This window comes from Mustela nivalis (assembly GCF_964662115.1).
Source record: "Mustela nivalis genome assembly, chromosome: Y".
NCBI lineage: Eukaryota > Metazoa > Chordata > Mammalia > Carnivora > Mustelidae > Mustela > Mustela nivalis.
In genome coordinates, this window is record NC_139041.1 from 35,513,673 (window position 1) to 35,540,971 (window position 27,299).

Genomic DNA, 27,299 nt, shown 5'->3' on the forward strand with positions numbered 1-27,299 from the left:
CCCCAAATGTCCAGGATTTGAATCAATGACTGCCAAGGTCCCTTAAGTGTCTCCCGTTTTTTCCTCCTTAGGATCAACCCCAGCCTGTACGATATGCTCTCCTGACTGACCTCAAAGGATGTCCTGCTTTGCATGAGCTGATAGGAGTTTCCTCCTGAGCCAGCAGCCCCTAGCCAGGACGCACCTGCCGCCTCCCTTTGACCTCGGAGTCTCTGCACAGCACAGATGACGGCGGCCGACTCCTCCACAAGCTCATCTTCAAGAGTCCCTCAGCGTATCTATGCATCTTTCACGAAGTGGCCCCTGGTCCCTATTCTCAGTGGCCTATGTTTGCCTTTCCAAGCTGTGTTACTTGCCATCCCTTACTAGCAGCCTGAACCCACTCCCTTTTTCTCCCTCCTGGAGAGCTGTCACCTGTCACACACCTGGCAGATCCCGCCCAGTGTTCTGGCCTCCGTTCCCGTCGCCCAAGTCCTCTGCAGTAGCTCCGCAGACTTCTATCCGAATCCCGTCTCCTGACGCATGTGCTGGAAGGACCCGGTCAGCCTCCATATTCACACACGAGCAAACCCTCTGGGCTTGCGTGTTGAATATCTCCGTTCTGATTTGTCCAATCTCCCCTTCACAGGCCTCCATACCGCTCCCCTGGATTTCCACGCAACACACCTTGTCATGGCCAACACGATCGTATCTGCAATTTCAACGTCTTTCCTGACGTCCCCAAGGAACCGGCTTCGCCCCACGGTCTGTGCCTTCCGTAAGTTGCTTTTTGCCGTAGAATCAACCAGATCATGCTGCTAGGGACGCCTGAGACGGCCTTGTTTTTTACAGACATTGGGAGAACAGGCTGAGAGGAACACCTGCCAGGTTCTACCGGGGGATGGTTCTCAGCCTCACGCGAGCCACCACCGACGGCATCAGCTTCAAGACAGATTCGCGTCTGGGAGTCCAAGAAGCCAATGAGCCAGACGTCTCCCTCCCGGACCTCTGAGCCTCCAACAAAGCTTCTGAGGCTTTGAGATGGATGGGGAGCCACGTAGCTCAAGTCGGCTTGAACACCTGTAATATTTCTTCAGGGGCCCAGACGGCTGATATTTCATGAGTGCCGGTATCAGTCACTTCCAAAGGCATGACAAAGGACACGGTCATTGGACGTGATTGTGGTTTTCGCAGAAGACACACACATCCCAGCTTCCCACTGATTTCTTTGTGTGTGTGTGTGTGTGTGTGTGTTTATAGATTTTTTAAAGTCATCTCTACCCACAGCACGAGACTCGAACTCACAACCCTGAGGTCGAGGGTCTCACGTTCCATGGACAGGGCCAAGCATGCGCCCCTGCCTCTGATTTCTGACAAAGTCTTTGCTGTCCACATGAGGACCACGGCCATTGCATAGACACAGCCTGTTCCCACAAAGATGTGGAAGCTTGTATACATGGATCCTGAAGTAGAAAAATGTAGATATGGATGTTTATTTTTGTAAAGTGTAAAGAGGAAATTACTCTTGAAACAGAACACATGCTTGAAGGTTCAGAAAAGTCTAGGTAGCTTGTTTTCCACACATCTCGTCCATCGAGAGCCTCCCTTCCAGGTGGCCGGAAAAGCAAGCCAATCTGGGAGCAGATCCTATAACCCATGTCAGCTGACAGTGTGGTGATCTTGCCCCACACCGCTCACCCGTGTGCAGCTCACGTGAGCAAGGTGCACGCGTGTCCAACAGGTGCATGAAACCCCAGTGAAGGATCTCCCCAAACCTATTAGGATGGGTATCACGGAGAAGACACGTGAGACGCCATGGGTTGGTCGGAACGTGCACACGAAACAGCCTGAGCCACAAAATCTGTCCTTGTAGGATGATTTGACTTGCGGACGCCATGGTCATGCCGCATGGCTTATCGCCTTGTGCTAGGAAGTGACATTCCTCCTACGAGTCGGTGAGGTGACCAGCCCCTGCCCAAAGGGAGTGAAACATGCTCCTATTTGAAAAGATCACTCTCCAAAGCCTAGCCTCCCTTGCTGGATCTGTCTTTATTAGGAACTCTCTTCTCGTGACCTACCCCTCCAGAGTCAATCTCGTGGCCCAGCATTTGAAAGATTCTCCCCAATTTTAAGTCCGTGAGCCATTGTCTATCCAAATGCCTAACAGGAAAATGGGCATCTTTGGGGATTCCAAGTGCCAGAGACTCCCCTGGGCCTGGGAAGCGTTTCCCTACCACAATTAGCATAGTGGGGGCCCTAACCCCAAACCAGAGCCTCAAACTACCCCACCTTCCCACTGTGGTTTCAACCTTCTGTTCTCCGAAAACATCAAGACTCTTTGACCATCGACCTTCTCCCAACACATGTAATAGGTAACCTTGGTCACATACTTCCAGGAAAGGCCACACCCATCAGCAGGGAATTCATCCCAGTTCTTGCTTCTGGACCCACTGACCTCCTCATACCTCCTTCCCATCTTCTCGCAGAACATGATACGAGATGGGCCCTTGCGTGCTGTTATGGGCTGAACGGTGTCCCCTCTTCAAACATGACTTTCCCTGGAAAGAGGATCATTGCTGGTTAACATTGAGGCCATCCTGGAGTAACATATACCCTGAATCCAATGGCTAGTGTCCTTCGAAGAAGAGGAGAAGACACAGATCTTGAGAGGTGCTTATGGAAACAGAGGCAGAGAATGGGGTGATGCTTCTACAAACCAGCCGTACGGGAAGGAAAATATTTTTCCTCCACCCTGTTAAGTTCTGTACCTGAGGCCCGCAAATTAAACTGATAATAGACTCATAAGAGAACAACTAGCTTTAATTCTATACTTATGTGCCTGTGGGACTTCACAAAGAAAGATAGAACTGAAGGAGGAGGTCGGGTGACTAGGGTTTGTGTAGCAACTTAGACTAAAAAAAGGAAAAGGAGTTTGGGCTTCCTGTAGGAAGACGCAAGTTATGAGAAGGATGGGGAAAAAGTGTGTGATAAATAACATTGTCTTGATATACATGTACGACTCCCTTTCGAAATAAGAAATGTCTCCAGAATTAACTGTCTTTCTGATAAAAGACATCTCTGCAAATGCAGATTTCTTTTTACAAAAGGGAAAACTTGTATGCTCTGTTTTTAGGTACTTAAGGAAAGCTTTCCCTGCCTCTGCAGGTTCGCAGTCAGCTTTAGATCATGATATACATGATACTTAATTCTTCTGTTGCCTTTGAATTTGAAAATTTACTTTTCTCATTCTGCATGTGTTAGACCATTTTATAGTTCACAGCAAGCACTGTGTACGAGGATAAGTTTAAATAAACATAAATCTGAGCAGAGTCTGTCTGCTGGTAACGAGAGTCCCTATTGGATTTTCTCACCCAGCAGACAAGTGTTTCATATCATCTATGTTTCCCCTACTTGGCTTTCACTGACCTAGTGAAACAGTTTTAGGCCAAACAGCCTCAACAGAGCTAGAAAGCTGGGTCCACTCAATGGTGTCTATGGGCTGCCCTGAATGCCAGCGACCTTCCTAATTCCCCTCATCGCTGACCCTGCAACACAGCCCGGGGAACACCAGCTCTCCTGCTGCACAGAACACTGGCTGCTTCCATCCCTTCTCCAAAATGAAAACATAGAATGAAAAGTAGAGGTCACTCCCTGAAACCACAGGTTTTGAGAAAAACTTTGTGTTCTTCCAGATAAGGCTTATGCGTTCCCAGTTTGGAAAATCTAAGAGAAATAAAGTGGAAAGCCAGGAGCCTTGAGGGGTCTTGTACGGAAATGGACGGCAGACACACACACAGGAGGAAGAGAGACTTCAGGTTAATCCTATACGAATGGAGATTATAGACACAGGAGCCCCACAGACAGAGGTGACTGAAGGCAGCCACTTCTGTCCCCTTCATACAAAGAAGTAACACATTGGTCAGGAATCCACAGGGCAATCAAGATTGGGCTGGGACACCAAATCCGGAGAAAAAACACAAGCATTGTGTGTGCAGCCTGGTCGGCCCTGCTTTCTTTCACGTCCAGACATCAGGACACCTCCCCACATCTAGGCGCTGGGCGGCCATCTTCCCCAGCGCACACTTCTCTCCTGCATCCAGGCCACAGATGGGATCCCCGTGTGCACTGGCAGTGACCTAACCAATTTTAATTCAGAGCTGGCACATTTGGGGATGACCAGCCCCAAACCCCAGCAGCCTCCCTCCTGACCTGGATTGAGAAAAATAAAAAGCCGAACGTCTTTGCCAACAAGCTAGACCTATCCGCCATTTTCACTGTAGTGAGAAAAACAGGCAGCCAAGCCTCACCCAGAGTGAAGACGCAATACCGGAGCTTAAAATGCCTGAACACCATGAACCCCCACGTAGGATGCTAAGGGATGGAGAAGGCTGGTGTCCCAGGTCCCCTAAAATTATGCAAATAATTCTAAAGACTGTCGGCACACTTCAATGGTGGGTGCTGGACAGTCCTACAGTCTCTGAACGCCCCTCCTTGCAACGGTGAGACTATTCCAAACATCACAGCGAGAAAAGACATGCGTCCCCTTCAGCCTGATGCTCAGCAAAACAAAAACCCTCGGATCAACCCATTCTCGACTCTTGGAAAATCGCAGCAGAACTCACAGCTGATCGCGCCATCTTGGTGGATGCACGGCGGCACAGAAACCAGCCTGCCCCCCTCACCACCCGGAGCAAGACTGAATTTCTGGATGCTTGGGAGGAAAGGTCCTGTGGAAGGGGTCTTGAAGAGGAATGGGATTGGTTCAGGGATCTTTGTGTTCCCTGCTCTGCAGCTGGCTGGTTTCCATCCCTCCTGGGAGACCCCCAGGGTCTTTGCATAAATAAATGCAATTCCTCCACCTCCTGAGGTGGAGATGGAGTTCCCATGGAGGGGAGCTCAGATCTGCAAAATGCATGGGGAGCTCCCTCCCCAAAGCCAGGTGTGAGCCACCCTGCTGAGCTGCAGAGACTAAATGTCTACATTTGATAGACAATGAGATACACAAAGAGACAAAGAAACAAGACAAAGAGAGGGGGAGGCAGGGAGGTCCATTTCCATGGGCAGCTACATTTAAAAAGCCAACACACCCCAGGCCTCACACTAGACAGAAAATAAATCCCCATAGTCCAGATAACTAGATTCTCTCTGTTCCTCGGGAGAGCAGATGGAAAGCCCCAAATTATTTTTCTCCGTCCTGACTCATCAGGGAAATTCCTCTCACTTTGTGGCAATCATGGGCGTGCCTGTCCTAATTTAGGGCCCAAGGGAACTTTGGGTGTTTCTCCATGATTTTCTGGGCTGGCGGGAGGCATCAAGGGGTGCCAGTGGACTGGTGTTAAGGGGAGGGCCCCTTCCCGAAGCAGGCATTCACTCTCAGGTTCCAGCTGCCTGCCGGATGCTCTGTTTTATGCCCTTTTATCTTTCTTGAGATGTTTTTTGCACATTCTGAGTCAGAAAATCTCTCTGTGAAATTCCTTCTCCTCCCCCCAGGGCTCCACTGTCAAGGACCACCCCTCTGAGGATGATTTGGAAATGGGGGGTTGCTTCTTGTTGTTTTCAAAATGATTGGAGCTTGCCCGTCATTTGCATGGGGTGTCCTGGGACTTTGCATAAACAAGCAATCACGCAACCCTATCCAGGAGAAGGAGCACTGCTCCCCTCATGCCCAGGCAGAAGAACCTTGAAAGATCATCTGAGTTTCCAACTGTCCTCGGTTTCACACAGGAAGCAAGTCTGCAAACAAATAAAGGAAGATTTGCTGGGAACATATACAAGGTTCACATGCATGGGTCCCAAGCAGGACAATGTCACCTTAAAAATGACTGATGATACATGGAGAGGTTTGCTGATATTTGAACCTCTCCAAACTGTTTAATGGCAATAAAATATTTCTGTCCCCCCACATTACCCTGCCTCACACGGACGGAACATCGTCGCCAACTTTCAGAAAGTTCATTCGGGCCATTTTAGCAACTGACAGTCTGACTCAACATCCAAAAATTCTTGGTGTAAGGCTCCACAAATCAGTGAGACCTGTTTTCAGAATGATTAATCAAGTTAAGAAACCACCCTTGGATAGCAGTCTTTTATACGCCATAGAACGAGATCTCACTCCAGAAAAAAAATGGTTCTCAGACGTTTTTATACTACCTGACGTGTCTGTGTAAGTTTGGATTCAAGTAAGTGAGAAAACTGAATGATGAAGCAATAAAATACCTGCACATGAATCTATGTATAATTTACTATCTGTTATGTAGCCATGACCTCTATCTCTCTTCTATCAACCTTCAATCTGTGCATCCATCATCCACCAACCCATCCATCCATCCATCCAACTATCCATTCCTCTATCTATCATCTATCTATCCGTCCATTCCATGTATCTATCTATGTATCATCTATCTATCATCTATCTATCCTTCATATCTATCTATCTATCCATCCATCCATCTGTCCTATCCTATCTACATATCCATCCATCCATCTCTCCATCCGTCCGTCCATCCATCCATCCATGCTTCCTTCCATCTGTCTACCCATCTCTCTATCCATCCGTTCACCTATCCATCCATCTATCGATCATCTATCATATCTATCTATCCATCATGTGTCATATTTATCTGTCATATCTGTCTATCCGCCATACATCCATCTATCCATCCATATCGACCTATTATCTATCTATCTGTCCATCCACCTATCCATCGGATCTATCTCTCTATCTCTCATCTACCTATCCATCCATGCATCTGGTATCCCTAGCCATCCATCCATCATCCATCCATCCATCCTATCTCTCTATGTATCTATCTATCCATCCATCTTTCTATTATCTATCTATCTACCTACCTTCATCTATCACCTACCTATGCATCTCCACGGTTTCATCCCTGTCCCCAGCATTGTATGGATGTCATAATGTGAATGCAAGCAGCCACCAGGTTTTCAGCAGCATGTGCTGTGTAGGAGGCACTTGCAAGGAGTCCACATGCCTTTCTCGGCAGGAAGTGATCAGAGCCCTTTGGCAATGAAGCCTGCTAAGCTCTGACTCCATTTGGATTTAATAAATGATTCCATGTAACTCTGCAAAAAAAAAAACAACAAGTGAGTCTAGATTTCATGCACGGTGACAAGATCTGGGATATGCATCAGCAAGAGAGAGGCAATGATGAACTTAACATTTGTCGGGTATAAGTAAGATTTGCCATAGGTTTGTGTGTGCGTGTGTGACCCAATTATAGTTTCAACATCAATTTAAAAAATTACGCTCTCTGCTTTTGTTAAGGGTCAGTGATGCCTTATGGTTTATGGTATATCCATCTGTTCAGAATTTTTCCAACATTTTAACAATTTCCGTTAATATTTCAACTCCACGAGTGATGTTTAGAAAGCTAAAAAGAGTTTAGACTCTGGGCTGATCCCACCATTTCAAAAGCACTAGTGGGGCTTATAGTATTTGAAGTGGAAGACATTTTTTTTTTTTCCATGGGAGTGGAATTTCCACATGGCTCTTAAAAAGCACCTATGACCCATGAAGGGCAAGATAAAATGCTTCCCCTAGAATTGCAGTTGGCTGTATACAAAGCATTGGCAAACCTGGACGGACACAAGAACCAAGGGTATTTATTTAATTTTGCCAATAAGAAGAAATGGTAGACATAGGTTAGATTCATTGTGGTTTTTTGTTTGTTTGTTTGTTTTTTAAGATTTTATTTATTTATTTACTTAACAGAGAGAGTGCACAAGCAGGGGCAATGGCAGAGGCAGAGCGAGAAGCAGACTCTCCGCTGAGCAAGGATCCTGACGCGGGACTCGATCCCTGGGATGGGGACCTGACTTGAAGGCAGATGCTTAACCAACTGAATTACCCAGGGTTCCCTAGGCCTGCTTCTTTCTACCAAAACTTTTGTGCATCTGAATGAAACATGGGCCCTCACATATCTTCTGGGCTTACACATCTGTACAACTCAGGTTAACATAACATCTAAGATGAAGGTTTCCAAAGAACCATTTCAGAGTTTCCCTAGAAATAGCCATTTTATACACTGAGCTACTCTTCTATTGTCAGTATCAATCCATTTCCTCCAAATTGTAAAATTATTTCCTGAACAAAAGAAGAAGAAAGAAGAGGAGGAGGAGGAGGAGGAGGAGGAAAAAAAGAAGGAGAAAGAAGACAAAGAAATGTGCTTTCCTTTAGGTCAGAATCAGCAAGCTTTGTGTTTAATGAAATAAAATCCTGAAACTTTCTCTGCCTTCCTGTTTCTACCCGTTTCCAACCGGCTACTTTTTCCATTGACGTCGACACGGCCATGGAATTCTGCTCCCTCGGAAATTATATTTCTCTTGCTGGTTCTGAAGCATAAAAGGTGTCTGGTGAGTTGGCAGGAGGTCGTGAGGTTTTAACAACTTCGGACTTTTCCTCAAATTCATCCAAGACTCAAGTCAAACCAGTAACCGTCGATTCCCAGCTATTTAGGATCAAGAATCATTAAAGAAGGGTAGAGACTTTTAAATATTGTGAAAACACCCAAATGGTGGGTTCAGGAATAGCAGTTTGTGATCTGTGCCCTTTCGACCCTCAGAAACACCTGGAAACCCAGTATAATTCAACTGGCTACTGGGCAGATACCTAATACGGAAACTTTCATCGTTTAAATGATGACTCCTAAAATATATGTTTAAGTCGTCACCTCAGAACTTTTCAAACGGACCTTATTTGGAAAAAAAGAAAAAAGACTTTTATAGATGGAATGAAGTTAAGGATCTCGAAATGAGGTCATTTTGGTTTACAGTGGACCCTAAATCCAATGACACTATCTTTATAAGAGACAGAAGAGGAGATTCGGGGAGGAGAAGCCACGTGAGGACGGAGGCAGAGAGGGGACGGACGCGGCCACCAGCCCAGGGATGTCTGGAGCCCCAGAAGCTGGAAGAGGTAGGAAGGACCCTCCTTGGAGGCTCTGGAGGGAGCATTACCCTGCCCCCGCCTGGATCTCAGGAGCCCTGCCCCGCCTGGATCTCAGACTTCTGGTCTCCAGAGCTGGAGGAGGATGCATTCCTGTGGTTTTAAGACACCTCGTCTCGGGTCATTTGCTACAGCTGCCCCAGGACACTCCTACGGACATATCCTGGATCTCTTGGTCTCTAAGTTTTTAGCAACACCCATTTCCTTGTTCTCTTTGTTGCAGGCATCCTTCCTGGGTGAAGGAACACTGGGCACCTGTTTGGAAATGGGACTGTGAGTGCCTGGCCTCTCAAAGGTGTGTGGGTGTCCAGCTGAGTCTTGGTTTCCTGGCCTAAGAGAATTGTTCCCCAGAGCTGTTGCCGTCTCTGCCACATCCTGCCTGTCTTGCCATCTCTGGCTCCAGGGAAAGCCGTAGCATTGCACAGAGACGGGAACGCACGGGACACCCCACTTTCTACCCACCAGAGGTGCTTCATGGGCAAAGTTCAACAGTCCGGGTAGAATCTCCTCCCTTTACCAGAAAGAAGGAAAAAGAGACCCATAAGGAAAAGGGAATTCAGAGGCGGTCAATATGACTTCTTCAATGTGAGAGCTTTTCCCAAGCGAGCGTAGAGTTTGTGAATTTACAGATTTAGACCACCGTCATCACGATCATGGAAAGAAAGAGTGGCCTTTCATCTGGGGGCAAGTGGGACTCTGAAATGATTTCATTCACACCAGCAGGCTCTTTCTTTTATTCCTGTCCCTGCTGGACAACATCGGCGTTCTACAAATCCCCCTTGGGGAGGGATCCCCACGTGGTCTCTCCTGGGCTCACCTACAAAGCAGGCAAGTCTATGCCATATAGAATGGGAACGTGTCTCTCTCTTCCTTGGCTTTTGACTGTACGAGGGAACAAAACCAGGGAGTTCCCCTTCTCATCCCCAGACCAATGGTGCCTCTCATCCAGTCCTCACCATGTCCCGTCTCCTTGGTGCTGGACATTTGGTGGCCCCACCTCAGACTCGGGGCTTTCCCCTTGTACATCCGTCCCTCTAGCCGCCATCTTTGCAAATGGCGCCAGTATCCCTCCAGCGGCAGCAGGAAGTCATCTGCAATAAGCATCTTTCTTTCCTTTGCATTCCTCCCCCCAAACCAACCAACAGCAAGTTGGGTTCCTTCTACTGGTGGTTTACATTGGAAACCCCGGCTCCTTTGCCATCTCTAATACCAGTCCTGTGGGTGAGACCACTGTCATCGACCACACATGCTGCTGTCTCCACAATCTCCCCTCCTGTGCCTGTGTCCTGTGTCTTATCTCCTACCTCTCATGGCTCAGCCCCCATAGCAGCCAGGCTGGTGGCCAGATAAAGCCCCGCCCTCCTTAAATCCAACCAGGCCTTACCTGCTCCTTTAAACTACTGTGAGGGACCTCAACCATGTTTTCTCCATTTCACGCAGGCCTGAAGGCAGCGGCTGGAAGCCACCCATCTGGGGTCATAAACCCTAGCTGCATGCCTTTCCTCCACCCTGGGTCTTTGCAATGTCAGCTCCTTCCCATCCTTGAGCGTCAGCCTAAATATAGTTCTTATCTTAAACATCAAGAGCGTTGGGTACGGCGGCATTGCACACACCTGGTCCCACCTCAAATGTCAGAGATGCTTTTGATAAGGACCGAAGCTTGTTCCAGAGTGCCAGGGCAGGTCCTGGAGAAGACTTGCAGGGGAAATCACCTGCAATCAGGGCGGGCTTCCTGATGGTCACCTATGCTCCCACAGTGAAGCCCCTCTCCCCAGCGATGACCACACATGTCCTAACACTCTGCCGTCGTCATTCCCACACCCATAAGGATTTTGAAAGACAGAACCCAGGGTTTTCATTCCACATGGTGCCCCTCAAATGACACAGCCCGTCTTGACCCCAAAACAGGACGCCCTAGACTGAACTTGCGCACGTAGTTACGGCTCAGACTGAGAACCCACAACAGTAGGTTCAGATGCACAAAACCTGTCTTTGCAAACATGCAAATTGTGCTTTTTTTTTTTTTTTTTTTGACAATTAGCTGTCTGAAAGGGTCCCTTAGGCAGAGACTTCAATTTGGCTTTCCAGGGTAATAGGGCGTCTGGATCACTTATTAATATTCTGCTAAAAGGAAGCAGGGATTTCCTTACAGTTAAGAAAGGATCCCGGGGAGGGAGGTATGGGGGATATTTGCATTTCCCTAGTGGAAGTTTTACTTGACTCTTATCTAAATGCCGTAGAAAATTGCACAGAACATGCCTAGGGAGGCGGCAGCAAGCTCTCCAAGTCAGAAATCCATATTTTCTATCCCAACGCCCATCCCACAGAACGCCCCTGGAAAATATCCATTGTCACCTTGACACCATCCAGAGGTGGTTGGCCAACTGTCCCTCACCCCAGAAGCCCCTCCCTGAGGAACCCAGACGCCCCACTTGATTGTCCTTCTTGAATATTTAGGCTGTTTCTGGGCAGCTCGCTCTGTCCTGGACACTCGCTCTGGCAGGACACTGGCGTTGAGTACCAGAGGTTACATAACGCTACCTCCAAGGGTCTTTCCCATCTATAAATCCATCCAACTTGGGTTTTCCTTCTGAAACCCACCAGCATCCAGAGTCACATTTCACGAGCGATCTGGATCGTAAAACACAGTGTTTTAAACGTTTAGACACATTTTACCCAGATCGGGAGTGTAGACGCTGAGTGCAGCAAAACATATTGGGACTATACGTGTGCGTATCCCCCCTTGATTTATCATGCTTTCCCCCATCTCTTGAGTAAGAGAGTCTCCAGACGGGAGAAATGATGCATCTGGGCTCCACGTTTCTCTGGATTCTTCTAGGCGTCTGATTAATGCATCACCATAGTCAGGAGGAACCAGCAAAACACATCACAGACTCTACTTGGAATCAACATATTACTGCGCTTAGAAAAACCCAGATAATTTATGCACGTGGAGTATTTTCTTTCTCTGTGATTGTGTGTTTTGCTTTAACTTATGCTTTCTGTGATTCCTACCAGAAAATTTAGGTGATGGCCTTATAATCCCATCAATTTGAGGGGAGTATGTAACATAATTGCCCCTTAAGATGCACAGAACAGTGGGGGTGAATTTCTTGATCCCGTCGGAGCTGATACATTGAAAAGTGTGTCCTTTGAAAATTCCCTTTTCAGGAATGGAGTTTAAACATATGCTACCTTTATTTATTTATTATTATTATTTTTTACATTTACATTTATAAAGTTGTTTCTTGGGATGCACAAAGCTATATTCGTGTGCCCCCTAGTGGTTAAATTAATCTAATGAGTAAAACCATCAGACGCTCAATAAAGCTTAGATTATTAGGTATTAAGGGCAGTGGGAAGGAAGGAAATTTTTTATATGTAAAATAATTTTTGTAGCATTTTTTAGAGCATTTTACAGCAATATTGAAAAGGAGGCATCGCCTGCATAAAAACAAATTTTAAAAAATACACACACACGTTAAAGTCATATTATCTGGAGAGAATTTTATTTTATCTTTTTTTAAAGATTTATTTATTTATTTTAGAGAGAGAAAAAGAGAAAACACGCTGGGGAGGGGGCAAAGGTAGAGAGAGAGAGAGACTCTCTAGCAGACTCCCTGCTGAGCATGGAGCCCAACCTGGGGCTCAATCCCAGGACCCAGAGATCATGACCTAAGTCGAAAGGAGGAGTCAGACACTCAACTGACTGAGCCAGTCAGGCACCCCTGTAGAGAGAATTTTATGATTTATAACTCCATTTTGGGTCAATGGTTAATCCATCGCCATTTTGACCAATGGTCAAGGCGTGCGCCATTTTGATCTGTCATACCTTACATTTAAAATATATATATATATATATTTTAGATTTTATTTATTTATTTGACAGAGAGAGAGAGAGATCACAATGAGGCAGAGAGGCAGGCAGAAAGAGAGGAGGAAGCAGGCTCCCATTGAGCAGAGAGCCCCATGCGGGGCTCGATCCCAGGACCCTGAGATCATGACCTGAGCCGAAAGCAGAGGCTTAACCCACTAAGCCACCCAGGCACCCCACATTTAAAATATTTTATTTACTTATTTCAGACAGAGATAGAGAGAGTGTGTGTACTCGAGCAGGGAGAGGGGCAGAGGGAGAGGGAGAAGAAGACTCCCCGCTGAGCAGGGAGCCCAACATGAGACTCCGTACCAGGACCCTGAGATCATGACCTGACACGAAGGCAGAGGCTTAACCCACTGAGCCACCCAGACATCCCAGACATACCTCATACTTTAACCCAAAAATGTTAAAAGTATCTTCAAAACAGCTCATGGAAAAGCAAATACTATCTAGTGCTCAGTAGGGGCCATGTGCTAAGCCTTTTGTAGGAGTCATCTCCATGAGTCTTCACAAAAGTGCTGTGATGGAGGTCCAGTTGTTTTGGCATTTTGTAGATGGACCCCCTAAAGCAGGAAGTGGCCCAAAGACACCGGGGTGGTGAGAACCACAGCTGTTCCCAGGACACCAAGGCGCAGAATGGAAAGTGTATCTTCAGCTGGACGTGGCTTGCTTTTTCCTAGAGCCTTCAGGGCAACATGTGACTTGGGAACATGGAAGGGACAGAGCTGGGATATAAGAGGACTCTTGAATCCAGGGGTCATCAACTTGCAGTCTAGAGTGGGTCATCCTTCTCACTCACCGATGTGGCCTTTCTTGGTCAATCCCCTTCTTCATTGCACACTCTGTCCCCTTCACCCATAAACTAAGGGGCTTGGTGAGAAAGTCTCAGAAGACCTTTCTCGGGCTAAAATTCTCTAATGATCTTCCGTGACATCCTAAACGTAAAATGAAACTTCTCATTAGCTGTATCGTAAAATAAGAATGGGTTCAAAACTCTAGGAAAATGAGTGTTGGAGACATGAATCAGCCTTTTTATAAATAATCCTCTTATAGATGAATAAGATCCAAGATGGTTTCCCCGGAATCACTTAGGAGAACAACAAAATCCTTGCTCAGTATCCAATATTAATGGCTATTTGTGTCCTAGAGTTAAGCATGGATACTTGGCAGTAGGATGGTCAGGGGTCTGATATTAGCCCAACAACACAAGCCCTGTTCTGCTGAACAAGTTACAGAACAATTTACAGATAGTTATTGCTTGTGTAGGAGTGTTGTGGACTGAATGGTCTACCCCCCAAAGCATATGCTGACGTCCTAAACCCTGTTACCTGTGAATGTTTCCTTATTTGGAAATAGGGTCTTTGCAGATGTTAGGATGACGTCCTACTAATCCAATGACAGGTGTCCTTATAAAGAGAGGGAAATATGGGGGTGAGCACACAGGAAAGGAAGAAGGTCCCAAGAAGATGGACATAGGGACTAGGGTGGTGTATCTACAAGCCAAGGGACACCATGGGTTCCTGGCTACCACCAGAAGTTGGGACAGATCTAAGCAGTGAAGGATTCTACCCAAAGCTTCAGAGGGAGCATGGTCTTGATGATGCTTTGATTTTGGACTTCCAGGTTCCAGCACTGAGAGAGAATGAATCTCTGTGTTTGGAGCCACCGCGCTCGTGGTGATCTGCGAAAGCAGCCCTAGCAAACTCACACAAGGAGTTGTACCCACATCATGGCTGTGAAGGACGGAGGACGGAAGAGACTCCATCAAAGCTCTAGCTCATCCTCATGGGAAAATCCACATGGGGATCCCACCCAAGTTTTTGATATCCCATTCTCAACTGAGTTTCTGTGAATGAAAAGAAATCCTTTTGGTGGGCTTAAGGGCCACTTTTGACTACTTCCTTTCAATGCACTATGATTTCATCCATTATTATTTGTCCATTATTCGATTTTCCAGATGGAAAGGATTTCAGTTATTCAATTCAAAACCATTGTAATTTCAATGATTATGCTTTAATGGTAGGCCTTTTCCCTTTCCCAACCAATGAGTTAGATGCACAGAGGACCTGACATGGAGAGTTTGCTTTGGAGAGCAACAGAGCCCATGTGAATGCTTGTCTCCTAACCCCAGAAGACAGGTTTAGACACACACATCTCACCAAGAGCAGAAAAGAAAAAGAAGTTAACAGTGTCACAACCAATGGGCACATAGTGATCTGGAGCTGTAAAGAAACCCATTGGCTCTCCAACTCCTTCCTTGAAATTTCGCAGATGTCGACATCTGCTCAGGTGGGTTGCCTGATCTCAATCCTTGCTTCTCCTTACAGTCCCACAACTGAGATGTTCTGCTCCTTGTCACACAGACAGAAGGGGAACACACCACAGCAAGGCTTCAGCCACGGGTTGTTATAATTCAATTCGGACAACTGCTGCTGGACGGGAATGATGCTTCTTTTGTGTTCCTTCACAGCATTGGCCACTGTTCGGATCACGACGTCAAACAAGGGCTCTGTGTCCCGTGTCAGAGGTGTGGACTCAGAGGGGTCCCTGGTGATGTCGAAGACCAGAGGAGGGTCGTGGTAGGTGACCAGGTTGCCTGAGCATTGGCAATAGAGAGTCTCATAACAGGCCTGAGCTCCCGGCGGCTGAAACACGGGTGTCACGTAATGTACCTTCCACACTGCCTCACCTAGACCAGAAAAGACACGTCAGAGAAATACAACTCCTGTGCCAACTGACCTTGTGTTCAAAAGAAGTTCAGAAGAAGATCTTGTGTTCTTCTACCTGATCATTCTCTTTGCCCATATGTTAATGCTAAATATCATGCAATCCTTAGAACAATACTAAGAAATCAGAATCTGCTAGTAGAATTTTAAGTACTCTTGGAAGAACCCATTCGTTCTGCTTCTCAAAAATGCCTATTTCTTCAAGACCTCCCCCTGCCTTTCTAAAGATGCTGGTTCTTGGAAAGTTTTTCAAGAAGGTATTTTCAGTGGTCATGAGTGACCATGACCTTGGTATCTGCAGGAAATAGGGGCTGGTGTACTCACTATCCTTGGGGTGCCAGCGTACAGCGTGGAGGAACGCTCCACAGTAGTGGAACAGGAACTCATGTGCTGAGCGTTGCACTTCACCCTGAAGCAAAGGCATGAGGTTCCGGCCATCGATCACCCTGTGGACACACACAAAGGATGTCAGGTGAGGGAGGTTGGCCAGGGGGCTGTTGGAGGGATGGTCTGTGCATTCCATGACATTTCCTGGGCCCAGAGAATAGCGTGCTGACTGTTCTGGAAATCTGTGCACACTGTCAGGTACATTACATTCTCATGGGAAAGATGGGAAACAAATCTGATGCTTTTTAAGTTATATTAGAAAACAGATCTTCTCCCTCATTAGAAAAAATAAGACCTGGTTCATAATAAAAAATACAATGATAGATGTCATACAATCCTAAAAATGATGGTAAAAGAAATAACATTGTCTTTATTCTCAGACACAATGACTACCTGTGGTGACAATCCCTTAAAAAGCTAGTGGAACTAATTAAGTTTGGTAAGTTCACCAGTATAGAATTTTATTTCTGAATCTTAGCAGTGAACAACCAGGACATACATTTTTTTAAAATACCATTTACTACATCACAAAACATGAAATATCAAGGGATATACTTTTTTCTAATATTAACATTTTGTGTCCTGAAGCCATAAAACATCTGAGAACAGAACTAATAAGGAAGATAAACAATGTTCATAGATTGGAAGACTCAACATGGTTAAGATCTTGATTTTCAACAAGCAGTTCATAGATTTAATGTAATCTCAACCAAAACCCCAGAAGGTTTTTTCGTAGAAAGTGAGAAATGTATTCTAAAATTGACATGTGAGAGCAATTTGGAATAGCTTAAATAATTTTGAAAAAGAAGAAAGAAGTTTGAAGGTTCAACTAAATAATTCCAAAATCAAGCAAGAGTATTCAAGCCAGCATAGTATGGTCATAAGGGTGGACATATGAATCAGTGAAATGAGAGACTCCAAGAAACAGACCAGTGGATATATCAATCAGTTGATTTTCAACAAATGTCCAAGGTAATCCAGCTGAGGAAAGACAGACTTTCCTTAAAAGGCACTAGAATAACTGAATACCTAAATAGCAAAAAAAATTAATTCTGAACCCTTATCTCACACCATATAAAAAGTTAACTCAATATGGACCATATGTCTAAATGTAAAACCTGAAAGTAAAGAAACCACCAGAAGAAATAGGAAATCCGTGTGACCTTTGAATAGAAAAATAGTTTTTAGATGGGTTACAAAAATCACAATCTATAAAAGAAAACAGGCAAATTGACCCTTATCAAAATTGAAAACCTCTGCTTTTCAAATAATAATGTAAGAGAATGAAGGTGAGATGCAGAATGGAAAATATGATTGACAAAACACAGATCTGATAAGGAACTGAACTTGTGTTCACAATATATAAAGAGCTCTGACAATTCAACAATAAGACAATGAAATCCCCAATTTAAAAATAAAAATGGGCAGACGGTTTGAAGACAGTTTGAATAGATAGTTCATGAAAAAGGGACAAGGGTGGCCAATAAAAGGAGAATGTCCAATATCCTTAGTCATTAGGGAAACACAAATTAACACCAGCATGACGTTCAACTACACAATTATTATAATGGTTAAGATGGAAAAGAGTGACCATACCAAGTGTGACCAAAGATGTAGAGCAACTGGAAATCTTACGTGTCGGTGGTGGGAACGCCAGATGGGGCAGCCATTTTGAAAGTCAATCCAACAAGTTTCTCATAAATAGATATTAACAACATATTGGCACATATTAATAATATGACCCCACTCTTGGGCATTTATCACAAAGAAATAAACCATTGATGTCTACGCAAAGACCTCTACACAAATGGCCAATGTGGCTTCAATCATAGAACCAAGTATGTTTTTAGAATCTTCTGGACTCCCTCACATCAGTTTTCCATTGAAAAATAGAAAAGCACATAGAATAAAAATAGGACATTTTTAGAGCTAATTCTGGAAAGAAAGAAAAAAAAGAAAAGAAAGGAAAACTGAAAACCAGATCAGTTCTATGAAGGAAAATCTTAATCAGAGCTTATCAGACAATATTTCTTTAGATTGTAATTCTGCATAACCTTTGTGAGTTTAATATTTAGACGATGGCCATGTCCCAGAGTTAGTGAACCCCACTGATAGAGTAGAAAGTTATTTTTATGGCTACAATTGGCTCAGTTAAAAGAAAACTACATTTCCACTAATATTACTATTTTCTAAAATGGGCCATTAAGCCGAAATTGATAAATACGCTTCTTAGTAGAAGGGACTTGCATTCTGTTATTATTTTATATAAATTCTCAATAGATTTGCTAAAAAGGAGGTTAGAAAAAAAAACACATTGAGATCTTTCTTTGCTGCTGTTTGTAATTTGCTTTGGGATCCATTTCGTTTGCTTCTGAAAGAGATAAGGTCCCTCGTATAAGAAGGACACACGGGAATCAGTCTGCGCTTACAAGGGACACGTGTCAGGGGGTAGAAGCCATTAGAATGAACTGTGAAGAAGTCACCTGGAAGCCTGCCTTGGTTAGTCACTCCCAGGGAATGGTGCCACCCCATCTGAAAAGTGTCCTCTTGCTCGAATTCAAAAAAGTCCCATCAGTGTTCCAAGGGCCCATGGAATGCCTTACCTTCACATCCACCTTCCCGATCTTCTACAGTAGACATAGACAAAGCTAAACTTCCCTAGGTATTGGGGACAACGTCCAACCCATTAAGACGGACTTCGCTACCTTGGTCCTGAATGCTCTGAGAACAAAGATGATGAGAACAGGGGGTGTGACATCACCTGTCCTGAGGGACCATGCCTCCGGAGACGGCCGCTAGTGTGGGGAACATGTCCATTAAACTTGTAGGTTCCTCGATCACTTTCCCAGCCGGCAGTCTTCCCGGCCAGCGGATAAGTCCCGGAACACGGATTCCACCTTCCCAGCCGCCCATACCTTTCCCACCTACGAGGCGAGGCAACAGAGGACCAGTTAAAATGGTCACGGTAGCAAGACTGCTTAGACAGGTAAATGAGTATCAACACAGACCATGTGCTCAGAGCCCACCCCTTAAAGAGTCCTGATGGGGGTCAGCAGTACATGTCCGTGGATTTACTTTGTCCTGGGCTGCTGGTAGAATTTTGATCAAGAAGCTAATCGTATTCTATTTCGGACATTTCTACAGGCTTTTTTTGGTCTGCCTACAACACTGTAACCTCACAAATACACCTGCCATGACCCCGCCACCTTCACACGTTTGCACACTATTTCCTCAGTCAGCCCTGCTTATAGATGTCCTTTAGAATGACAGTGCCCCCCTCCCAGAAGCTTTTGTGTTTTGTTTTGTTTTAGATTTTTACTATCCTCAAAATATCATAGAATTTACTTATTCTCTTTTTTCCTGGTGTGGAAAATTTGAATTTTCTTAAATTTACTTATTATTATTAATTTATTCATTTACTTAAATTTACTTATTCTCTTTTTCCCTCCACTAAACTGTATTGAAAGCACTGATTCTTCGATTTTGTTCATTACTGAATCCAGCACCCTGAAAACAAACTGAATACAATAGTATGGGTATATGCTCATTTATTATCCCAAACCAAAGCATTATAGAGCATGGACCCAGAAGGCAACAGTGACCCCAACACGACAGGTCTAAAACAGTGTTGCCTTGAGGGAACCAGGAGGAATGGCCATCCTATGGTCTTAATGGAGTTTTATTGGCTCATTAAATTAAAGTGGAATTTCAATCAAGCGCATGGAGAAATGAAGATTTTTTTAAAAAGATGTCCGACTAGGTAAAAATAGAGTTTCAATAAGAACACTTTACCTTATGGGATTTATTTGTTTTCTTAAGAATGTACTTTACTTGTAAAAGCCCCCCAACAGCAGACATTCATGCCTCATGCCCTGTGGTCAGACTGAGGGAGACAGTACCCATTCATGCAAAAATCATTATTTCCTACTCAGTCTGTATTCTCATTATTCATGTAAAAATAAGCTCAGTTGTTTTGCATTCAGTGGGAAAGCATGAATATTTTATTTTTCTCTGGAAAAAAAAATGATGATATCTCTTCCAATAGATAGAATTACGCACACTGAACACTTTCCAGATAATAATTCCACGTCAGGATGCATACCACAGACCAGTCCAACATGGTGGCCAATGGAACATGTATTCATGCACTAAGAGTCACACCAGGACAGGGGCTGACATCTGTGCATTTAATTATAAAACCAGACACAGGGTTGCTGCTTTGTGTGCCCAGCCATATCCTCGCAAGTGAGCACCCCAGCTTCCTTGTCCTCTGTACTCTATCTACCACACTCAATCTTCTATCAACAGTCTTGTACAGGGAATCGGTGAGTGGGTCGATACTTGATTCAAAGTCACGTGAGTACGTTAATGCTTTAACATCTCATGGGGTCACCATGGAGGTAGCTTTCTAGATACGCCCACAGCCAAACGCCAGCCCTAGGGGGCCAGCCTCCCCCAAAACGTATCATCGGTTACACACTCCATTTTACCCAGAGTCAAATAAAAGACACTTGCCCGCTTTGTCACACATTTATCCATTCCCTTCACGGATGCCCAAGATTGTGAGCCCAGGAGAGCTTATTCACAACTGGACCCCACTCCCAATTCCCACTCCTTACCTTTGTATATTCCGTTCCACCCTCCACGTTGGGAATGGCCCACCCGTGCCTCCAAGTGTCCCCCGTGGTCTGATGTAAAGTAGACAAGTGTGTGATTCCTCAGACTAAAAAAGTCGATGGCGTCGAGAATCTTGCCTGAAACCATAAAAAGGGGGAGAAGGGACTCGTGTTATGAATGTCTTCATGAGCTTCGGGCTATAACGTCAGTCCGACTTGTGACCCATTTCACTGCAAAACTGCGTTTCATCCATGATGCCCCTGCTTCTCGTGGGTAGTGTGTGAGCTCAAGAAGACTCATGTTTTCTGAACTCCTCATCAGCGTCTCGCGTTGGACAGGTAATTATGCTAAACGGGGAGTGAAAAATGGATTCGTTCTTTACTATTTTACTAGTTTTCATTGTTACATTATTACTGCCTGGTAATCGTATTTAACTTTTACTGTGTTATATGGACACGAGCATTGATACTTTTAACTTATTAGTTATATCGGGCGTTTGCTGATTTTTCATGTGGGGGTTTCATTGTTTCTGTTCTTGATTTAGATAGGCTCCTTTATCAATAGGTGAAAGCATGTTACATTGTTGCTAACAGTTCTTCCGTTTTCAAGGAGCATCAGGTGAGTGTTTAAGAAACACGCTTCTGGTATTTCGGGAAGGGTTGAGGTCTCTGCCTCTGTCGTGACTTCCATGCGTCTTAGTGGCTCTGCGTTCCTGTGCTCTAGTCATCCATGTTCCCATGTAGGCAGGTCGTCTGCGTACATCTATGCTCCTGCTTCTTGACTTCTTGCAAACGCACCTGCCCCACAGCATTAGGACCGACCCTAAAGACTTCACTGTAACTTGATCCCATCAACAGAGGCCCTATTTCCACATACTGTCACTTCCACAGATTCCAGGAGTTAAGATGTGGGCCTTTCTTTGGGGGGAGCATGATGCAACCCCCCAACACCGACCTGGCCTGTGATATTCAACCCCTGTCACTCTGAGTTAATTTCCTCCCCTCTACGTTCTCCTCCTCCCTGGACTGTCTCCAGGGCCACCTGCTTCTGCTTCTCTGATCTGAAAGTCAAATCTTCTGCATGTAGTTTAGTATTTTAAGTTTGATTTTTAAAAAATATTTTATTGATTTATTTGACACAGAGGGAACAAGAGGAGTAGGAAGCAGAGGGAGAGAGAGAAGCAGGCTCCCCACTGAGCAGGGAGCCCAATGTGGGGCTCCATCCCAGGACCCTGAGATCATGTCCTGAGCCAAAGGCAGAGGCTTAACCCACTGAGCCACCCAGCCACCCCTATATATTGATTTTTGATATTGGAGCTGCTATAAATGATACCTTATCACCTACTGTATGTTGAAATGGGTTATTTTTAACATAAAGAAAATGTATTACTTTTGGTGCATATTTCTAGCAGAGAAATTTGTAGAATATATGTATGTGTATGCATAATAAACTAATTGTAATATTACTCTAATTCTGTCCTAGGACTATACTACATAATTATGTCAACAGATGTATTATCTCAGGCCCTATATTATTATGTATATTATTGCTATAGTATATATTAATATGGCATGCTATTAATAATATCATATGCTAATGATATATGTACATTATATGATATAGAACATGATATACTATTACTAATGATATATGTATATGAGTATATTATTATATTTTATATTATATATTATATTATATATGGGGCAGAGGGAAAGAGAGACTCTCAACTAGACTCCACACTGAGCTCAGGACCCAATGCAGGGCTCAACCCCTGAGATCATGACCTGAGCTGAAACCAAGAGCCAGACCTTAACCCACTGAGCCACCCAGGTGCCCCCAATTAATAATGTTTTAAAAATCTCTCAAAACATTGAGAATAGAGCCAGTTAAAAGCATTGACCAACCTTATGCTCAAGGGTAAAATACTGAACTGTTTCACTAACATTGGCTACAAAAGAAGGGGTTTTCTCTCATTATTATTATAACTCATTTTTTAGGATTACCTGATCAAAGAAATGAACAGAAAACCTAAATATACATGTAGTTAGATGAAGACCCTAATTTGATACTGTTAATGAACATAGTTGTTTATCTTGAGAACTCTAGAAAGTATAATAAAACTATTATTATATGTCTGTAATATGTAATATGAACAATTAATTCTATTGTATATAACACATAATTATATAACATAATACATGAGAATATACTAATAGTAATATACTGATAATATATTAATAATATAAACTAATAATGTAACTATATTATATACTATGCATGATATATCATAATTGTAATTATAACATGCAAAAACTATACATATTTATTTTATTAGACTCTGTACAGTTTTCAGCATAGATAATCATATCCTTTACAGTTACCAAGTTAGTCTGAGATGTTTCTATCCCTAGTATTTCAAGAGATTTAAAAAAAATTATGTGGTGAGCATGGAAATGTTTAATACCTTTATATAAAAATAAATTTTTATTACAAATATGATATGTATATTTCTAGCATCAACTAAAATAGATTATATAAACATTTATCAATGTTATATATTTATAGTCATTGAATTTCTATTATATATAATATATTACATAAATTTATATTGTTTATTATATTATTATATATTTTATATATTATACATTTATTATGTGTTATATAGAGGATTTTATATTTATTCTGTATTACATATATTGTGTTTATTATATAATAATATTTGTCATATATGTCATATAATAATATATGTCATATAATAAAATATATATACAATATCTCATATATGCTATATAATACAAATATATAAACAAATATTATATATTCTAGATACTGTATAATACAAACATCTACACAAATGTGATATATTCTAGGTACTATATAATATAAACATCTACACAAATATATTATGTATTTGTTATATATTGTAGATACTGTATAGTACAAACATCTACACAAATATATTATATATTTGTTATATATTCTAGCTACTGTAGAATACAAACATGTACACAAATATGTTATATATTTGTTATATATTCTAGATACTGTATAATGCAAACATCTACACAAATGTTATATATTATATTCTAGATACTGTATAATGCAAACATCTACACAAATGTTATATATTATATTCTAGATACTGTATAATGCAAACATCTACACAAATATATTATATATTTGTTATATATTCTAGCTACTGTATAATACAAACATGTACACAAATATGTTATATATTTGTTATATATTCTAGATACTGTATAGTGCAAACATCTACACAAATGTTATATATTATATTCTAGATACTGTATAATACAAACATCTACACAAATGTTATATATTATATTCTAGATACTGTATAATGGAAACATCTACACAAATGTGATATATTCTAGATACTGTATACTATAAATACAGACATACACATACACATGCTTCAGTTGATGCTAGACAGGTGCTGACCATTGCCATGGCCACTACCTAATTAATTTTTAAATCTCTCTCAAAGTGACTCGCCACCAGTAAACAATGTAATTGTCTGTGTTGCAAACCCTAGAGATTTCGGTGACCCTGGAAATCAATGTCTCATATTCATCTCATCTACTTACATTTTCAAGATGCATGTGTCTTGGTATTTGCGAGTGCACAAAAGTTCTCAGACACTTTGGCCCTCTTCTGGGTCTCTGCTGCCCTGCTCAGGGGAGCAGCCAAGGGCACCTGTTTCCCTTACACACCGGGTCCCAAATTTAATCTTAGCCATCATCACTTTCCTACGAATGGGTCCAGCCAAGCCTGTCCTCCTGGTCTCATGGTTCATCCGTCGGCCTCACACGGGGCGCTCACTCTCTCGTCCCGTTCTGGAGGAACCTGCTCTGAGCTAAGGGAATTCTCAGAGACTCATTTTGGATGCATGCCTAGTTAGGCACCAGAGAATTTCCCCTGGGTTGGGTCAGGGATGCCATTTGCATTGGAAGCTTCTACCTGGGTTTGCAGAAGCAGGAAGCCAGGTGGAGGGTGGCGGGGAAGGAGTTGCCCTAGCTTTCCCAACACCTGGGAAATGTCAGCCTGTAGGAGTCCGAGGGGTTATGGGTTGGTTCAGAAGGACCCATCCAGGTTTCCTCATCTCTGTCTGTAAAGCCCGACCCTATACCAGCAGCTGTTGAGTTAGGAAAAAGGAGTGAGTAGGTTCTGATCTTGGCTCCCCCAGAGCTGTCCTGGAACCTTGAGCAAGACCCTAGTATCTTGCGCCTTTATTTCCTCGACTGCCAAGGGGAATGACAATGCTGAGTAGGGTCCCCACTCCTAGAACGCTCATGGGGATCCCTCCAGAACACACTTGGAAGAGGGCATACCCCATGCATCAAAAGGTTCATGCAATCAACAGATCCCACTGCTTAACTGTTAAAAGGACACTTTGAACCAATTCATCCGTCTGATACCCCAACCAGAAACCAAATCAACTTTCTAACAAAACTTCCTAACAAGGACAACAGCAATTCCCAAGACTTGGGGTTAGGTCTTAGCTTCTGGTTTTGTTCTTTGTCTGCGTGTTTTTCGTGCTCACACCCACGCACCCCACACCCAGGGAACACACACCTACGCCCACTTAAGCCAAGGACATGCCTTGCTATGCGCTATATTTCATTAAATACTATTTACATGTAAAATAATTCTTAGAGGCACCTGGGTAGCTCAGTCAGCTGAGCGTCGGCCTTCGGCGCTGGTCATGATCTTGGGGTCCTATGATCAGGCTCTCTGCTCAGCTCTCTGTTCTATTTCTCCTTTCCCCTGGTCTCTCTCTCTGTCTCCCTTTCTCTCTGTCTCTCCCCTTTCTTGAATAAATAATTAAAATCTTAAAAAAATAAAAAAATATATATATATTTTTAAAATGTTTTCTCTAAGACTGAGAATTCATGATATTTCATTGGCTTCCCTCTGGTCGGGCTTGAATTCTTTTTTTTTTTTTTTTTTAATGAAGATTTTATTTATTTATTCAAGAGAGAGAGGGAGGGAAAGAGTGAGATTGAAAAAGCATGGGGAGGAGCAGAGGGAGAAGGAGAAACAGATTTCACGCTGGGTGCACAGCCCAAGGCAGGGCTCGATCTCAGGGTGTCCAGATCATGACCTGAGCCAAAACCAAGAATCAGGTGTTGAAGCCTACTGAGCCAGCCAGGTGCCCCGGTCAGGTTTGATTCCTAAAGCCTCTTTCTGCTTGCTAAAGTCTATTCCATGCCAACATCCTCCGCATGCATCCCGCCCACGCATGAGGCCAGCTGCATGTGCTTTTCTGTCTTCCTGCTCAGAAAACTTGAGTCTGATTTGCTCCCTCATACACATATCCTGGAAACTCGGAGACTCCCAGGCACAGGACAAGCACTGAGTGTGGTTTTGTGCTGACTTCGTTGTGGGCTTCCACCTTCTACACCGTTGGGGCTGCCTGGGGGGGACTGTGCCTGGTGTGTCGTGAACTATCAAAGCACAGAGTTGCACGGTCCATAGGTCCTGCTACTTACCCACCATGGAGTCCATCTCCTGTACATTGTCCCCATATAAGCCGTGCTGGCTGGTGCCGATGAACTCGGTCGTCGTGGGGAGAGGCATGTGCACATGCAGAAAGGAGAAAACAAGGAGGAAAGGTCCTTCACGGTTCCTGGGGAGACAACAATCAGTCTACTATGAGTCTGCAAAGGCTGGGAAGGGGAACCACATCATTTGGGTCACACAGACCCAGTGTCCATCCATCCTATACACACCCCAGGAGAGGGGATGCATGCACAAGGCTGCCTCTTGGAGAAAGCATCCTGGCTGGGGTAGATACCAGCATCTGGACTGCTCCCCAGGACTTATGTGGGAGGGTTTAATTCCTGAGTGACCTCACCTGTCCCAAGGGAGCTCACAAGCCCATCCAGCCTTGCCCAGAGCACTATTCCCATGACTGATAAAGTCTCAGTCCAGAGTCACACCCAAAAGACCGAAGGGATGGTGGCTCGGGAGTGGTTTCTTAAAAACTCTGAGTCTTTCACAACCCCCAAGCAAGCATGGACAAACATGTCTTGGCAAGCTGCCTACACACCTTCAGGTCTCCTGGGAAGACAAAGGAAATGAGTATGACCCACTTCGAGCCCTGACAACCCATAGGGAAGATAGGTTATCAGCTAACCAGGGTAGGACACGCCACAGATGACACTCCTTGGAAAATGTCTGCTCTGATGACATATGACTGCATAAAGAATGGGGAAAACATGAAAAAAAAAAAAGTTGGGTCATCCCAACTGGTGGGAATGGCATCCCACCAAAACTGGTGCCTACCCAGAGGCTCAGAATGGGATCTCGTTTGAGAATAGGGTCTTTAGAGATGTAATTAGTGGAGAGGTCATTTTGGGGTGGAGGGGCAGGATCTAAGAAATGGTGTCCTTCAAGAAAAAGGACGGTTTGCATAGGATACTGAGGATTGAGATGATACAGATGTTGTTTTACATTGCAAAAGGGAATCTGGAGATGGGATTAAGTTCAAGACCTGGAGATGGGAAGATAATCCTGAATTATCTGGCTGTGGATTCAATGCAATCACAAGTGTCCTTGTAATAGGGTCTCCAAAATGAGCAAAAAACAGTGTGCGCAGGAGGTCAAGGAAACCCTGCAGCCCCTCCAGCCTGGGACAAGAAACAGACTCTTCCCTAAAACCTTCATAATGAGCCAGTCCTTTCAATGCCTTTGTTGTAGTCATGTAGGATGAGATTCAGATTCC

General features: G+C 43.8%; 1 protein-coding gene across 1 annotated transcript in view; it reads right to left on the reverse strand.

Annotated features, from left to right (window-relative positions):
• Positions 1-15,142: 15,142 nt before the first annotated feature.
• LOC309856940 (arylsulfatase F-like) overlaps positions 15,143-27,299 on the reverse strand; it is a gene marked incomplete at both ends in the record, with an annotated part of 28,080 nt that continues 15,923 nt past the window's right edge. The window contains 5 exons of the mRNA XM_082718745.1: positions 15,143-15,510; positions 15,872-15,993; positions 18,696-18,858; positions 20,554-20,688; positions 26,065-26,201. Of these exons, the coding sequence (XP_082574871.1) occupies positions 15,143-15,510; positions 15,872-15,993; positions 18,696-18,858; positions 20,554-20,688; positions 26,065-26,201 (925 nt within the window). The remainder of the gene's footprint in view (positions 15,511-15,871; positions 15,994-18,695; positions 18,859-20,553; positions 20,689-26,064; positions 26,202-27,299) is intronic.